Here is an 18221-nt window from a genome sequence, read left to right as displayed (position 1 = left end):
GAAATGCTGTGCATCAGGTCAATAGTTTCGTTAGAAAGTATATTCTATCAGCACAATGGCTGTACAGCGGTTAGTGCAGCATATTGGTCTTTCAATACATTCAGATTCTATAGCAACAGCACCGAAAGGGGCTAGAGTCCAATCCAGGATGATGTTACATCCTGGTCCTTTATTACCTAATTGAACACCTAGGTTCAATAAAACAAGTAGACTTGGTTTGCACAAGACTCTGGACAGCACAATTCAATAACTAAGTACAAGGTTGGAAAAAGATCATGAACTGGAATGGATTGAAGGAGCCACACGTAAGGAACACTGGGCTAGACCGAAGATTGAGCCACAGCTGTGGGAATCAAACACAACAGAACAAAGGCCGAATCTTTAACAAATGACGCACAGTGGCTGTAAGTCAAGGACTCTCTGTTGTGCTAAATAACACTACGTTCAAATGTCCATGCAAGGTTTGATCAAATTCAGGCAAGCTTCATTAGTGTGACCAATTACAAGCCAGAAACTATGCAGGACTAAGTAGGTCACCTTGAACTAGATTATAAAAACAGTTTGTATTGCACAAGCAATTCTTGTAATATATTTTAGGGCTGCACATGGATATAAATAGTACTGTACCTTGCCTTCCCTATTTAACGTACAGAGCAGAAGTGATTATAAACGTAACTGCATCTACTTTTTAACCCTAGAAGTTAGAATAATATACTTATGCAAATGTCTGTGGGTCTGCAGCATTCACATGAATCTTTCTGTTTTTCCAGTAGCTGTAAGTGTAACATCATTGGATTGTTTCACAGGGCCACACTGGTCAGGATTCGAGCTGTATGGATGGCAATGTTATGTACAGCGACTATACTGTATTGAACTGGTGTGGGATGAGAGATTTATTTGTTAAATAAGGCAATCCGACTTGCTGTAGAAAACTCCATTGATCATGGTAGGAATAGGTTTGCGTACAGCTACTAGCAGTTAGCACCTCGCCGTGTTCTGAAAGTCCAGGTGCTGCTTATCTTCTGGGATAATATTTAAGCCTTGCATGATGAGCTCCAATATATATTGTAGTGAACCTCAGTTCCTGCAAGCAGGGGCTTCTCACAGGTAGAGGTCGTACGTGAACCTGAGACCTCCCGCTTTGATGCATAGCGCTGATACCGCTGTACATAAAGAGCCAGGCTCCCTTCCAGAACCAGATATCGGGCTTATGTCTTCATGTTTGATTGTGTCACATACCAGCCCTGACCCCTACCCTCTACCCCCGTGCACGCTACACTCTCCCCTGCCAGCCTCAAGTCCGCCCTCAGACTTGCTCACCAGGCTACAGACTTCCAAGTGCATGCCGGGGTACCTGTGTCCACTTCTGACACCAATGTGGCGAACCTCGGTTCCCACAAGCAGGGACTTCTCACAGGCGGAGGTCGGACGCGAACCCGAGACCTCCCTCTATGAAGTATAGCGCCGATACTGCTGTACAAAAGAGCCGGCTACCTTGCAGGAGCAGATATCGCGCTCATGCCTTCATGTTTTCGTGCTTGGTGTGCGGTTGTCTTGCGAATGACCCCATTGCGGTACAGAAAATTCACTTAACCCGAACCTGGTCTGAAGAAGATCATTCAAAAACACAAGCTGTGAGCAGCAACGTCACAGTGCATGTCGGTCTTCTAATTAAAGTGACAGTACCACATTGGCTGCACAGTACACAGCACAACAGAATAAAATATTCTACATTTGTTTTAATTCTAACAAATAATCACATTAATAAAATAATCTGAGTAGTGCAACTGGTTCAAAATGATGCTAAATGCTGCTGCTGCAATAATACTGACAAGTACATCATAAATGCAGACCGAAGCTAAGCCTGCGGGTTTGATGTGTGTGTGACACATTACACTTACCTTTGCACATTGTCTCAGAAATCCTGACACAAGTTTGTTTATTTAATGGTGGTATGCATTGTTGGGAGCAGCGACAGGACTGAAAGCACATTCCCTGGTGAAGCTGCAGAATGCAGCACCACAGTGCGCACAGCACACTGACACTTTCAAGGGCTTTATTGGCCACCTGGCCATTCTTTGAATGACAGATTTATAATCTGTGAATTTCTGTGCGCCTTGCATTGCTCATTCACTGTGTTTCCCACAAGTCGTGTGGAATTTGCCATATACTGAATGAATTCTTTAGTCTGTCCAAGGTTAGTTTTGGAATATATATATATATATATATATATATATATATATATATATATATATATATATATAAATATAACCAAAAATAAAAAGGTAATGTAGGTACACAAAAATGTGAATAATTAATAAAAAAAATCTATTATATCAGGATGTTTCGGACTACAAGTCCTTCTTCAGCTGGATGAGAAAAGCAGTGCTGTAAAGAAGCTGTTGTTATGGAAGCTGTAGAGGGATCTTGTTGGAGAATACCAAAATGTCTTTGTATGATAGGTCACTACTTGTAAATACATCCACAACAACACAGTAATCAAATCAGTGGGTGATATTTTTATCATCCTGCATGATTTCTGTGCGGTATAAATAATTGACAAGAGTTTAAAATTAGACGACAGGGAAGCATAGTACAGCTCAGGAAAGAATAATGCACAAAATTGTCACGTTTAAGATTAGTAGTTAGCGTACAATTCTACTATACTTTTAAACACAAATGAGAAAGAAAAGCCTCTGTTGTCTTCTGGCACAAACTAACTGGCTATTGACAGCAAAGGAATGCATGAGGGATGCCAGTCAGTCAGCAGTGCTCCAGCGGCACTATCTTTGTCTTCCGACTCTGAGAAGAGTCTGTTGCGCCCTTCTCCGTGGTGGCGGTATGCTGCTATACAACTGAATTGAGATATTTTTCTTGTGAAATGTCTGTTTGTTTAAAAACTATCCCGTCTGGTATGGAATTAAGAGAACGCTTCCCAGAAGCAAATGCTTTCTAAGTTCCAGTAACTTCCTGACGTTGCAATGACATATCAGTAAGACTTGCCCCGAACATTTGTATGAAATAATAATAATAAAAAAGCAATACAAAAGAAATACACTCGTTTGGCAGCGCTGAACGCTGAATTATTTTGACAGAGGTTTTAGATTGATAACATCTTTCTGAGCAACATACACAGTACCGGTAAGTGCATTTATATTTTATACGGAATGTCTTTTTTTTTTTTTTTTTTTTTTTTAGGTGTGAATAAATAACGGTACGGCTTTTTTAAATAGATACAGTACTGTGTGGAAGACACGTTAAAACGATATTATTTTCAAGTGTGTTTTATTTTCTTTCTTTAGTAGATTACAGTGAATCGGTCAGTTAGATTATCGAGAACTAGTGGCTCGGTGACGTTCGTCTAAGCAAAATACGTTTTAATACCATTGATGTTTTTTGTTTTTAGTTAAAACTGTTTATATCGTTATTTTAGCTATTTAAATTAAACAATATTCTTTGGGAATATTATTTTAGGAGTATATACAACGACGTAAAACAACACTTCAGCATTTTCTTTTTTAGGGACAAGTTGAAAAAAAAACAAAGTTTTCACCCAAAAATGTTGTTTTACTTTGTAAAAAAAAAAAAAAAAAAAAAAAAAGGCATTGCCCTACTCCACTTCGTGGACTTTTCGGTGGGAATTTGAGAAGGCCTAAATAAATAATAAAAAATAAAAAATAAATAAACTGGAAATATACTAAGCTGCACAGTCATTAAACAAGCTCACCTGGCAAGAGGCGGAAGCGAGGTTTGTGTATGTTGCACTCGTTTCATTGCAAAACTGTAGCGTGCAGCCACCACTGGATGACCTTCCCATTAGGATAACATTTCTGCGAGTTAGTTACAGCTGGTGCTGCTGTTTTCATCTGCCATTTTGTGCAGGAATTACACGCCAAGCGGTAGAAGTTGACTGGGACGGGTTGCAACTAACGGGATTCCTTTGTCAACAATGATACAGTAACAATCCAGCGGTACTGTAATTATACACGACGCATTTACTGTGATTTCTTAAATGATAGCGGGGTAGGCAACGAGTTTTTTTTTTTTACAACTTCACTTTGCGTCAGATTACTAAAATAACGTATTATATGTTGTGTTTTTTCTTTCCCTGTCAGTTTACAGACGTGGGGTACAGTCCTGTAAATACAGCTACATTTGCATGCTTGTCTCAAGGCATTTCTCCTTCTATGGGGTTTACTGGAATGCAGAAGATAATTTGTTTCTTCATTGGAATTCTAATCATATTAAAAGTATTGATCTGTTGTAATACGTCTATTGAAAATTACATGTAGCCTATTCGTTGTAACTATATAACGTTTCGGTATGTTTATATACCTTTGTCAAGGGAAAGTGCGTTTGAAAACAAACATTGGAGGTGCTTATAGGCTTTGAATGTCATGGCAACTACTCTCTCTCTCTCTCTCTCTCTCTCTCTCTCTCTCTCTCTCTCTCTCTCTCTCTCTCTATTCATTAGTGTTGCAGAGTAGGGGGATGAAAGAGGAAACGTGTAGTCCACGGGTTAGTACAGGACTACATTCTCCAGAATGATTTAACAAACAATACATCTTTTGATTCATCTTTTGTACAACTTTTTACTTGAACGATAGGAGGAACCCCGGAGACACTTGAAAAGAAACAGAAAAACAGTATTCATACCACCATTAATGAGTCCAGATTCAGATCACTGAATTTATATATATATATATATATATATATATATATATATATATATATATATATATATTGCCGAATAACTAGTTTACAACTCAATAGCCTGTCTGCCAGTGCATTCGTCTATCAATTAGATAGCATTTTTGGCATTTCCTGTCTTATTCCTGCCATGTGATTGTGATTAAATAATACCAGTTGCTAAACATGTGTGCTAATAGTCAAAATTGTGTTGAGCATCAGCGAAGTTTCATTATAGAGCAGAAACCCATATTTCAACCATTGCATTAAATGTATATGTTTCATTGTATTTATTTGAATGGAGGTATGTACTGAAGATTTCAATTTAAAGGGCCCTGGCAAGTTGGCAGCAGGGTGGTACCAGATTAAAAAGCGATGCACAAATCCACACTTGCGCATTTGTCTCAGGTCAGTCACAGGTTAGATACCACACTTGTGCTGTTGGCTCAGGTCAGTCACAGGTTAGATACCACACTTGTGCTGTTGCCTCAGGTCAGTCACAGGTTAGATACCACACTTGTGCTGTTGGCTCAGGTCAGTCACAGGTTAGATACCACACTTGTGCTGTTGGCTCAGGTCAGTCACAGGTTAGATACCACACTTGTGCTGTTGGCTCAGGTCAGTCACAGGTTAGATACCACACTTGTGCTGTTGGCTCAGGTCAGTCACAGGTTAGATACCACACTTGTGCTGTTGGCTCAGGTCAGTCACAGGTTAGATACCACACTTGTGCTGTTGGCTCAGGTCAGTCACAGGTTAGATACCACACTTGTGCTGTTGGCTCAGGTCAGTCACAGGTTAGATACCACACTTGTGCTGTTGGCTCAGGTCAGTCACAGGTTAGATACCACACTTGTGCTGTTGGCTCAGGTCAGTCACAGGTTAGATACCACACTTGTGCTGTTTGCTCAGGTCAGTCACAGGTTAGATACCACACTTGCACATTTGTCTCAGGTCAGTCACAGGTTAGATACCACACTTGTGCTGTTGGCTCAGGTCAGTCACAGGTTAGATACCACACTTGCGCATTTGTCTCAGGTCAGTCACAGGTTAGATACCACACTTGTGCTGTTGCCTCAGGTAAGTCACAGGTTAGATACCACACTTGTGCTGTTGCCTCAGGTAAGTCACAGGTTAGATACCACACTTGTGCTGTTGCCTCAGGTATGTTTTTTTTAAAGCAGGTGACATCCACTATACTGAAACTCAATATGGTAAGGTTGATGTTGTGAATGGAGTTTCTCTGTGATGTGTGACATACAGCAGGCAAAACATGTGTTCTGATTGGTTGAAAGATCCTCAGCAGTCTATAATAGGAAATATAGCATCGTGTCACATGCTTGTGTGCACAGTACGTAAGCATTCGAGCACTTCACCATCAGTGGTTAGAAGCAAAAATGTATCTGAGCATTTTTATGTCTATTTAGGACTTGACAACAGCTCCAAAGTGTGGTTGCTGAAACATGAAAGAGTATTCGATAATTATCTACAGATCTGTTTTTTTCTGTCTATAAGTATATTTTATGTAACGGGAGCCTTCATTTAAACTATTGAATTACCTCTTTGATATCCTGTGATGTGTTTTCTGTGTTATTCTCTATTGTTGCTTTCAGTTAGATCATTATTTGCCATGCTTACAAACTATTACAGCAAAGAATGCTGATTGTGAGGGACTAATGCTGATTGTGAGGGACAGGCTGATTGTGAAGGACTAAGGCTGATTGTGGGAGACTGTGGAATGTAGGGTGCTCACCGATGTGATTCAATGAATGTGCACTTGCATGCATAACCAAATCGCTTTTGACAGCACTAGTTTATTGCTATTGAGCGATCTGTGCAGTGTGCACTGGTGTGTGCCCTATAGTGCAGCGCCTCAGTATTATTTCCCTAATGAAAGATGCATTTATAATGTTACAGTTTGCATTCAATACTGTACGATGGATGAGCAACTGTTGTGCAATTAAATGTTTTCAAAATAAAGAAAATCTATTCGAAAGCACTGTACTGTACAGTACCTTTTGCCCAGTTGCTTGTAGCATTTGATCAACTTCACATAATTTAATGCAGTATATACATTTATTTTAACATAACTGGCAAACAAAGAACAGAAAATCTTTTCCAGTGTGTGGTTACTGGGAGTTCAGCTGCTGTGATTATGAAACGCGTTGGGAATTTTAAACATGCTCTTATTTTCCTTGCTTTATCTGGATTTGGTATTACTGATTCTGTGCTAGGTGCTATGGATAGTTTGTAGATATGCATTTAGTGATGCCCTGTTTGTACAAAAGATAATCAGACAGCTTGTAGTTTTCTCAGTCATCAGTTAGCCCCTCCAGGATTCCGTGATTCCACAATCAGAAAAAATCACTGAATTTGCTCTCTCTTGCAGAATTTTCAATTTTTTGCCAAAAAACCCCCGAAAACTCAAACATTTGCTCCCTACTATTACTGTACGTGTCACTAGCGCGCATACATGCTATTTGGATAGTGAGAAGTGGCGAGGTTTCAGTGCAAGCTTTAGTTCAGCCATGGAGAGATTCCTAAGGCCATTGGTGAGCTCCAGAAACAAATCTAAATTAGCACCGAACAAACGGCAAAAGATAGGGAACAAATGCAGAATGGAAGTCCAGTATTTCCAACAACTCACTGTCATAGCTTCTGTTAAAACGGAAGAAGACAATGACAATGACCATGGACAGACAAACAGTGGCTACTGAAGAACGGAATAAAGATTTTTATTATTATTTATTTTTTTTACAAAAGGATTTCATTGTTTAGTCGCAAGTTCAAAGCGAAGCGTTGTTCTGTTACTCCTATGTGAAAGGTCAGAAAAAAACAATTAGGACCTTGCTTGCACTCCCTATGTTGCAGGTCATGAAAGATATCATTCTAATTATATATGGAAATACACACATTTTTGGTGTAATAACATGAATGCTCAAAAAGGAAGGCAGCGGTGAACTATATTAGACATTATCCTATTACTTGCGATGACTTAACAGTTTTGTGAACTTTTTAAATCGTTACTTTTCCGTTTGTTTTGTGGTATGTGATGGTAGCACTTTCACATTGCGGCCTTAGTCAAAGAAACAAAAAAGCTAGTTTATCAGCCAATCAGTGTCGCCTGTCACTGTTTCCAAGCGCTTGTCACAGCTTCCAAACTATTGCTATGTGCTCTCTGATGTGGACACGTTTTAAAATGACAACATTTTGGTGAACAACAAATTATTCTAAAAGTACCGTGTTAGATTTGTACAAAAATGCTCCAAGCCTCGTACACAGTAAACTGTGCGTTTGTAAAATTTACCAATGCTAATTTAAATCAGGGTTAAAATAACTGGGCACACTAAATTGAATTCCTGGTTTCTAGGTTATTGAATTACTGGTACAGTGGCACATGTGTAGTTTTAAGGAAAAGGAAGAAGCATATTTGGTAGGTTAGTGTAGCTACTCAGCAAGCACTGCTATGGTAGATCTGCCAGGGAGAGCCAGATACCAAGGAATGGGATAACTGGTTTTGTTTCAGGTGAAGAAATGAATCTGTTGTATTTTACCCCCACATTAAAGAAACAGGAGAACATTATTGAACTAACAGTTTTATATTAGAAAAGGGTTTTGATAATGTAGGCCATTCTGTAACCTTTTATTTTTTTATTCACACTAAAAGCTCTGAGTAATAAACACTTGTTATTAGTATATTAGTATATATTAATTAATTAATCCTTTATTAAATAACAATGTTTTTTTTTCTTCACAGAAGCAGTCGCAGCAAGAGAAATACTAAACTGAACTTGATGCAGGACTAGACAACTAAGGATCATGTGTTCTCCCAGCCACCCAAACTGGGTCACTTTTGATGATGACAATGCTACCTTCCAGTCACCGCAAAAGCCTTTACATTCTCCCAGCACCAGCATTGGGATCCCTAGGCCCAATGGCTTAAAACTGAATCTGCCTCCTCGATATGAACCTGCCAAAAAATCCTTGTCCACAAGCAGCAGCCCTCTTGCATCTCCTCTGAGGCACTTCAACGGGAGCCCCTGTGTGCCCAGCAATACACCGCTGTGCACTCCAGTGAGAGAGGCCCCAGAGAGCCCTTGCACTCCCTTCATAGGCATTTTTGGGTCCCTCTCATCCCCCAGCAGTAACCCGCTTTCTTCACCTGTTGCAGAGCTGGCTGTCAATCCATGCCACCAGCCAGATCTCCACACAATGGATCCAGGGACTCTCTCTGCAGCTCAGAGTTTGTTTACCGCAGAGGAGGGGTTGAGTGAATTCCGCCCTCTCCGTGATGATAGCGGCTACTCCAACCCATTCTGGACAGACAGGAATCAATCGGGCAGCTCCTCGTCAGATTCCGAACCCAACTCTGCAGAAACCAGCGATGCCCATCCTCATTTTTTCATTAGAAAAGAGAAGTATGATCCCCATGGAAGTCATATTGACCAGTCCTTCAATTATATTTGTCAAAAGCTGGAAAGTTTCCAATCCTGCGACGTAGAGGAGAGAGATGGGTCATCACCTGAGAAGCCCATTCACTGGCAGACCGGCGCTCCCACCTTCATACCGCGTGGTCTTTTCCAAAGTCAGAACCGAGACGGCTGGCCCCTCATGCTGAGGATCCCTGAAAAGAAGAACCGCATGTCGTCTCGCCAGTGGGGGCCCATCTACCTTAAACTCTTATCTGGTGGCGTTTTACAGATGTACTACGAGAAAGGCTTGGAGAAACCCTTCAAGGAATTCCAGCTGCATCCGTACTGCAGGCTCTCTGAACCCAAGCTGGAGAACTGCAGCGAGTCGGGGAAAATCCACACGGTGAAGATCCAGCACGTTTCCTACACGGAGAAAAGGAAGTGCCACCCCAAGGGCCACGAGGCAGAAATGGAGCAGATGCTCAAGCTGGGAACCACGGACTACAGCGACTTCACAGATTTAGTCTCGTCCATCGAGGAGGAGCTCATGAGACTCCCGCCTCACTCGCACCAGAAGAAGCACTATGAGGAGCAGGCACTGGGGCTGGAGATTGTGGACAACTTTTGGGGAAGACTTGGCAAAGATGGAAAGGTGGTTGAAAACGCAGTGGTAACCCATGTATACTGCCTGTCCTTTGTCAATGGCGGAGCAGAGTGCTTTTTAGCTTTAAATGACCTCCAACTGCACAGAGGGAACCCAAGCTATGCCGAGGAGATGAGCGAGGACTGGATGGAGATCTCAGAGCATTATTTTCACAAATGTGTCAAAGGAAACGAGTTTCAGAAGTCGAGGCTCATCAAATTCAGCCCTCCCGAAGCCTGCCGGGTGGAGCTGATGCGCTTCAAGACACTTTCAGTCAATGCCAAGCTGCCGTTCTCCGCCAAGGCGGTGCTTACTGTGCAGGGAGCCTATGTGGAATTACAGGCTTTCTTAAACATGTCCCCTGCCTTCACACACTCACTGCGTCAGGACTCCGCGCAGGTCTGCCAGAATGTTCTCGTTCAGGTCCCACTTCCCGGCGACTGGATCAAAGTCTCTCGCACTGTGAGTCTCCTTAGGCAGAAGTCGCTGAAGGCTAAAATGAACAGAAACGCCTGCCTTGGATCTGTCGCCACAGCCGATTCAGAGCCTGTGATGCAGGTCACTGTTGGGACGGTGAAGTACGAGAATGCGTACGGAGCAATAGTATGGAGAATCAGCCGACTTCCTGCCAAGAACACAGGTAAGCTTTCGGCTATAGAGCAAATGCATAGTGAAAGTAAGCACAGACAAATGTATGGCAAGTACTGCAATGTTTAAAGTCATTTTCTAGACGCCTCCCATCAATGCAGAATTGGCTACTTAGCTTCCATTCTGACAATGAGGTTACTAAAAGGATCGCTTGCTACAGCATGTTGTTTTTTTTAACCCTCCCCCCTATTGCTCCTCTGACTCTTGTTTTCCACTGCAGCTCCAGATCATCCACTCTGCTTCTCTTGCAAACTCGAACTGGGGTCAGACCAAGAGATTCCTTCTGACTGGCTGCCTTTCGTGACGATGGAGTTTGACGTCGCTGACACGACCGCTTCCGGGACCCGAGTGAAATCCCTGGGCACTGAGAGCGATATCCAGCCTCAGAAACACATCGTCACCAAGGCACACTATCACTGTCAGGTAAGGCAGAAAGAGACAGGCAGCCCAGAGCAACCAGTTTATCAGAGACAAAAACAGTAAAGGCCTATCTGGATTCACAAACCAGCTAAGAAGCTAGTACAAAAATAAAACATGACACACAGTGTAGATTTTTTTCTCCCCGAATAAATGACACCTAATTGGCACTTCTATGTGTATGAATGTAAAGTACGGTACCTATATTATTGTTACATTGGTGTTTTAGGGTTTGTACATATTGGGGGTGATTTCTAATGGACAGGCAGACAAGACTTCAAAGAAAGGAAGAGAAAAAAACTTTGTTTAAATTACAAACCAAATATAGGCACTTTTAAATCTGGAGGGGGGCTGGGGGTGATACCTCATTCACCATAGTATATTTAACACCTCCAATATTTTTAAGATTTCTTGAAATGAAATGAAGGTTACTGTGTATCTCCCTGTAGGTGGAAATCGAGAGAAAGGTGATAAGAAGTGATGATGAAGACACAAGGAAGCACAGTGACTGTGTGACACAATGATTTACCAAGTGGGAAGAAAGCACAGTCCTCTGTGCTATACAAAAAGCAGGCATCAGTGTTTCAATATTTGAGGATTTCTGTTTCGGGCACAGATTTACAAAGCTTCTACTGCAATGCTAAATTAGTCCCAATGTACTTCCAGGCAGTGGGTTGCTTTAAAATATGCACCCTAGAGATTTGGTGTAATGATCACTAGGTCTAGACACATTATCACCTGCCTCTTTTTGCCTGTGTTGATTCATTCGTCTGTTTGCTTGTTTAGTTGAGGATGTGCTCCTATATCAGTTAAAATAGCTTTATCTTCCTGGTATCAAATAACTTCCTTTGATTTCTTTCCAGTTCTGTCCAATGGACTAGGTGCATACAGACAATGTTACTACAGCACAGGAAGTACCCAGCTACCAGGAAGTAAAGCTGTGCTGCATTTTTTTTTTTATCTGAAGTGTTGTAAACTTCTGTACTGCACATGCAAATTAAAATAACAGTGTGAAAACGAGCACATAATTAAAAGGTGTTCATCATAATGAAAAGAGGACCAGTGATAAAGTTGCTTAAGCTAGTATTAAGAAAATAGTTTTTAAAGCCTTGATTCTATCACTCTCTAAAGCATCAGTGACACACAGTCCTCTTCTATTCAAAACTATGAATCTGCTTTTATTTTCTATAATGAATTATTTTGCTCAGTTTTATTATTTTTTATTTAGTTAATGTAAGTCACCAAGATTTGAAAACCAGTCCCTTGGTACGCTAAATCAATTCTGTTCTACAGTACATACATAGTCCTCCGTAGTTCCCTAAACGTTGTTTTAGCTGTAGGAACACAAGCTTCCCTCCCGATACCTTCTTGTAATATAACAACTCTGTGCTTTGTAATAAGGAAGGTCTCACTGTACTTGCTGCAGTAGAGGTTTATAAACCACTGCCCTACCTCAGGATTTTATAAACTTAAAAAGCAACAACACACTTAGTAATAGTTTACTTCGAGTTTTATTTTCACCTATATCAGAAAAAAAGTTGATTCAGACAGTATGTGCAAGGACAAAAAGAATATAACCATAATATGTGCAATACGTGTAGTTTTTCACCTCTGCAGTTTCTCTGAATTTCCACTATGAGGCACTCTATACACCATTGATGTGGGACAGTACATGGTGTACCAGACAGCCACCCTCTTCTAAGAATGAGCAGTGAGCTTTTCACAGCTGTTAATGCAATTCTTTTTGACTGCCCCTTCACTGCTTAAACCAGGCACTGCTCCAGGAGTTTTGAAAGTCAAAGTGCTACCTTGCCTGCTGTCCACACAATCAGTCTTTTCTCCTGCTGAACCTGAGTAACAGATCTTGCCAAGCCGCTGAACCTGAATAGTGGCTCTTGCTAAGCCACTGAACCCTGGAGGACAAGAGATCAGTCTGACTGGTCTCGGCCTGGCCTGTCAGGTGCCAGTCGAGTAGGGGTCGCTGTGGGGCAGTAAGACCAAGTAACTTCAGGTGATTATTATATTATTGTTTCCTCCCTATCCCATGGAAGAGCATAGGTCCAATAACTTTCAATTACAAATAAGTTATGTGGAGATCCAATACAATACAATTCACATTTCTATAGTGCCTTTCATTAGAAGGATCTCAAAGCGCTTCACACACACACAAAACTAAATAAATAATAAATAAAAAATGAGTCTAATGCAAATGAAGAGACAAAATGTGGTTTTAATTGTAAAATTAGAAAAAAAGATAAAAACTCAGTTTGTAAAAATAGAATAATTAAAAAGTGTAATAAAACAAAAAAGGAATACAACTGGAATTAAATAAGGATAAAAAAAATCAGTTTTGATTGTAAAATATATACTGATGCACAAAATAAACACTCAGGTCTAATGGATTTAATATAATATTTTAAACAAAGATATCAAACAAAATCACAGAAAATGAATTTATGAAACATTACACATTGTTAAAATGAAAACATTACAAAGTTAGTATTGGGTACGACCTCCCTGATAATTAACACAATCCTGGCAGCGTTGATGCATAGCCCTGATCAGCCTCATTTAAAAATTCAGCAAAAGCTATTAGTGCTGCTGCCATGTTGGCTTCTATAGCAACAGATACTTTTTTCCCATTTAAGCCTGGTGAGAGGGAGGCTTAAAAAATGACTTAAATTTAAGACCAGGCTCAAATTAAGACTTTTTGTGAAACAGGTCTTATTTATTTTGGGCTTAAATTTTAAGTCTAAGTCCAAGAAGTGGTCTTAAATGCATTTAAGACCTTTTGTGAAACCGGCCCCTGGTGTTTTTATGAAATCACATGACTTGAGCTCAGTATTTTGTTATACCAATGAACAATACTACTCAAACAATCTACAAACCTATCTGCTCACTATTTAAAATGTAAATTACGTTATGTATGTGCCCAATGAACTATTGATGTAAAACTTAGACTGTTTTCATTGTGCATCAGTATACTTATATACATACTTATATATAATTTGATCCACCACAAAGCCACCGGAGATAGGTAACTGTGGATTTGGAATGGATGTGGCATGAACTGTCCTTGGATTGTACCTGTTAGTATTTTATTCTTTGATTTCTGATAATACTATTCAGGTTACACTGATGAAGGCACTGGCCAAAGCATTTGTCTACTTGACTTGAGTTTCTTGTAAGTTTTAACTAAGATCTGAACATTCAAACTGACCCTGGAGGTTTCTTTGATATAGCCTCATGACAAATGGAAATAGAAAGAAAAGTCAGCAGTAATCTGGATTGGATCAGTTGAAGATTCTAATGAATCAGATGAATATTCTCGTGGGTCTGAGGAAACGTCTAGTGAACCAGATGAAGAATCTCGTATGTCAAAGAATGATCCAAGTGGAAGATTATTTTCAGTGATAGGTTCACAGCCTATAAAAGCAGATGCTTGTATACTTTCATTATACTTCTTTGTATGTTTGCTTATGTGTCACCTGTAGTTTGCCTAATCTGAAAAAGTACAAGAGTGCAGTCAATGAATAGGCTTTTTGTTTTTATCCTGAATGTAGCATACAATTTTATACATGCTTACATTTTCATAAAAATAAGATGTTAGCTAAATGCTCCACTATTTAAAAAACATTAAAGCTTATTTTACTTATCTGGTTTTAATGTATTTATTTATATTAATGTCAAGCTGTAAACAGTAATAAAGCCAGTTAATATTAATAACAGCATTACATTATTTTACATCCTTGGGATGATACACCATAGATGAGTGTCTTGTGTGGTTGAATCGATATTATTTCCATGAAAATGTTTTAAAGAAGAACTCTGATCTGCTCAATGCAGTCAGTTATGCATGTGCTTCCATCATAGCAATGCCTACACTAAGATGATTAAGTTATGATTAAGTTATTGCACCTAAACCACTAATCCTAGGAACATGATCAAGAGAAAATTACCTGAAATCAATTCGACCTGGCACAAGTCCTATACATTCATGTTAATTTCAGGCAAACTCATTTTAACCCTTAATTCTAATCTAATTAGTCATTGATTGATCACCAATAAAGCAATAAAGAGTAGTAGGTACAGCACTAAGAAATGGTCCTCTGCTCCCTCCTCTCTCTCTGTTAGCACATTTGAGTTTCACGTTGTTGAAATCACCTCCCCTTGTCACCTCCTTCTTATTGTACCATCCTCCTGGACCCCTTACTCTTGGCTTCCTCCTCTCCTCCCCTTTACCTCCACCCCTGTTGTTCTATTAGGTGACTTCAACATCCATCTCTCCAACCGTAACCACTCTGCTGGGGAGTGACTTCTTCACTGCTTCGCCTCCAGTCTCTCCCCCCCCCCCCCCACTCACACAGCGGGCGTGTGGACAACTGGACCTAGTCTGGACCTAGTCTTCAACAGGGACTGCTTCCCCCCGCCCTCTCATTCACTCCTCTCGATATCTCTGATCACTATTTTATCTCCTCTCTGTCGCTCCCATCCCTTCCTACTCCGCCGACCCACTCTGTCACCTTCAGTCAAAACCTCTGTTCCCTCTCCCCCTCTGTCTTCTCCTCTGCTGCTCTCTCACACCTCTATCGATTCCTTCTCCCAACTCTCTGTAGACTTGGTTACCTTCACCCTCTTCTCCTTCCTCACCTCCTCTCGACTCCCTTTGCTCCCTCACCTCTTGACCTGCCCGCCTCTCCCTGCCCCAGCCCTGGCTCTCCTCTGTGCTCCGCTTGGCTCGTATTGAACTGCGCTCTGCTGAAATGAAATGGAAGCAAACCAATCTCCCTAGTGCTTTGAATCTCTATTGCTTACTCCTCTCTTCCTTCTCTTCTACACTCACATCTGCCAGACGCTCCTACTTCCACTCTATCATTCAATCTTCTACTAACAATCCCGGCAAACTTCTCTACCTTCTCCAATACCGACTCTTCAATACCTTGCCTCCTTCCCCACCCAACCCCTGTCCTCTGCTCACTCATTCCCCATCACCCTCTGCAACCCCCACTAATTACCCTCCTTCTCATCCTTCTCACCTCTCTCAGACTTATCTTTGCTCCCTGCTCCAGGGCCACAAACCCACCACATGTGCTGTGGACCCCCTCCCCACTCACCTTTTCCAGGCTGCTGCCCATGCTCTACTCCCTTATATTTCCTCTCTTCTCAATACCTCTACTCTCTGGCTCCTTCCCCTCTGCTTTCAAACAGGCCTGCATCATCCCCATCTTAAAAAAAAAAAAAAAACCCTTGATCCCTTATCCCTCCAGAACTACTGTCCTGTCTCCCTTTCCTCTCTAAAACCCTCAAGTGAGTGAGTTATACATCGCCAGCACTCTGCTTTCCTGTCAAAAAAATCTCTGCTCGACCCCCTCTAATCTTGTTTTTGGCCAGCACACTCCACTGAAACTGCTCTTCTCTCTGTCACTAACTCTCTACTCTGTGCCCGTGCCACCTCCTTCTCCTCGGTCCTAATTGTCCTTGATCTCTCTACTGCCTTTGACACAGTTAACCACTCTATTCTCCTGTCCTCCCTCGATGACCTGGGACTCTCCGGCACTGCTCTTGCCTGGTTCTCCCACCTCACCGGTCGCATGTACCGGGTGTCCTGGCGTGGCTCACCCTCTGCCTCTTGCGTCCCCCAAGGCTCAGTCCTGGGACCCCTCCTGTTTTCTCTTTACACCTGCTCCCTGGGTCCCCTCATCTCCTCCCATGGCTTCTCGTATCATTTCTATGCTGATGATGCCCAGATCTTCCTCTCCTTTCCATCTTCTGACTCCTGCATCTCCTCCAGTATCTCTACCTGTCTCTCGGCCATCTCCTCAAACGCAACCTCCCTTTCTCCCCCCTGCTTCTCCCCCACCATTGATCTCTCTATCTCTATTCCTCTTGAATCCACAACCCTCTTTCCCTCCTCATCCAGCAAGAACATCGGTGTCAGCCTCGACCCCTCCCTCTCCTATTCTCAGCACATATCTACTCTGGCACGCTCCTTTCGCTGCTTCTTCAGAAACATACGCAGAATTAACCTTTCCTCACCAACTACTCCACGCAGCTCCTAGTTCAGGCCCTGGTAAATTATAAACAACAGTTCATTTTATTTTTTTTCCCCAGATATGGGAGTCTAAGATTATGCAATCCAAAGCAGTTGAAGGCTTTGTGAAAGATACCTTGAATCCCTCAAACTTTATATTGCAGCTTCCAGCAAACTTCAGTCAACCACTGTAAAAGTCAACTGATTCACCGAGATTGTATTTTTTTTAAATCCATTTTTCCTTTTATTAGTAACACTTCTATTGCACCTTTTAATCATTGTACAGTTGAGTTCCTCGTACATTTTGTTCAAGTTGAATAGTCTCTTTGGCCCTTGCCTATTTGAGTCCAGTGTTTTTTGGCGGACATGGGGCAGTGCTTTTCCAGTTAGAACATGTGACAACAAGACCTATCAAGTTAAATATGTCCTCCGGAAGTAATAAGCTCTCAAGCATAACTCATCATCAATAAGGCTGTTATGAAAACTTGGTAGAAATGAAATTTAAACTTGGCAATAATGAGATGAGCGCAGAGGGGTTCTGTGAGAAGGGTATATTTTGAAACTTCAGTTGTTAAAGATATAGAACAAATATTTTAAAATCTTTATACACCTAAGGCCTACCATTTCCCCATGCAGCACTTTGTGACACAGTTTTATTGTAAAGAAGGCAATCCATTTGCACTTTAAAACACAATGATATATTGCTCTTAAACTGCAAATGGCTCGCTGGCACCACCTTCTGGATGGACAGGACTTTATGCTGCATTTCACTTGGTTTGTGTTTAACCTGATCTGAGCCATCTTGTCTTGTAACACCCGTTACTGCTAGTAAAACTGTTGAGTTTCACCAATATGAATTGATCATTTAGTTATTTTGGTATCACTATTTTTTTGTTGTTTGCGGGGTCAAAAAACATTTTCTTAAATGCGGAAAAAAAAAACATTCAAGATTCTGCTACTGCATAAAGCTTTACATTGAGCAGACAACCATACAGCATTTACCCTGTTTAAAAATGTCCTGTACAGGATATATCTTCATGATTAGCTTAAAATGGATTCAGAGCCTTTTTTTCCTTGGCAGCTCAATGGCTGCAGAGCAAGTCAATAGGTCATGGTAATTGACACAAAAGTAATATCAAACTACTAATATAATTAATTGAATTTATTATTACAGTAGAGTTGCCACTGAACCAAAGCACATTGCACTGGGAGCCTATATATTGTTTTGTAAGTTTTCTAATTTCCACACATTATTTCTCTGGATACTAAAAATGCTCCATTTTAGACTCGGCATAATGTTTGTTTCTCTATGTATTAGCACAATTAAATTAAAATGGCTGACCTTGTTAAATGAAAGATAACAGGTTTTTAGTTTGACCTT

At 41.0% G+C, this 18221-nt stretch overlaps 1 protein-coding gene across 6 annotated transcripts; it reads left to right on the top strand.

The window, feature by feature from the left end:
* Window positions 1-2779: 2779 nt before the first annotated feature.
* LOC117402929 (stonin-1-like) lies at window positions 2780-14464 on the top strand. 6 transcript variants are annotated; one of them, XM_059024693.1, is made up of 4 exons: window positions 2780-3141; window positions 8450-10384; window positions 10613-10815; window positions 11259-14464. In XM_059024693.1, exons 2-4 carry the CDS (start codon window positions 8509-8511, stop codon window positions 11331-11333), a joined length of 2154 nt encoding a protein of 717 aa, XP_058880676.1. In that variant the 5' UTR covers window positions 2780-3141; window positions 8450-8508; the 3' UTR covers window positions 11334-14464. The 6 variants fall into 6 exon arrangements, with proteins under 6 accessions (XP_058880676.1, XP_033860498.2, XP_058880677.1 ...); XM_034004607.3 differs by having other exon boundaries at window positions 2781-3141; window positions 8447-10384; XM_059024694.1 differs by lacking the exon at window positions 2780-3141 and adding an exon at window positions 3688-3971.
* The last annotated feature ends 3757 nt before the right edge of the window (window positions 14465-18221 follow it).

The sequence above is a fragment of the Acipenser ruthenus genome, chromosome 5 (genome assembly GCF_902713425.1).
Source record: "Acipenser ruthenus chromosome 5, fAciRut3.2 maternal haplotype, whole genome shotgun sequence".
NCBI lineage: Eukaryota > Metazoa > Chordata > Actinopteri > Acipenseriformes > Acipenseridae > Acipenser > Acipenser ruthenus.
The sequence above is the reverse complement of the archived record's forward strand: the minus strand, read 5'-3'. Positions and strand labels throughout refer to the sequence as shown.

Coding starts and splice junctions, on each gene's coding strand:
- LOC117402929 (XM_059024693.1), top strand. CDS start 8,509: ATGTGTTCTCCCAGCCACCCAAACTGGGTCACTTTTGATGATGACAAT. Junction 10,385..10,612: donor ACTTCCTGCCAAGAACACAG/GTAAGCTTTCGG, acceptor TTTCCACTGCAG/CTCCAGATCATCCACTCTGC. Junction 10,816..11,258: donor AGGCACACTATCACTGTCAG/GTAAGGCAGAAA, acceptor ATCTCCCTGTAG/GTGGAAATCGAGAGAAAGGT.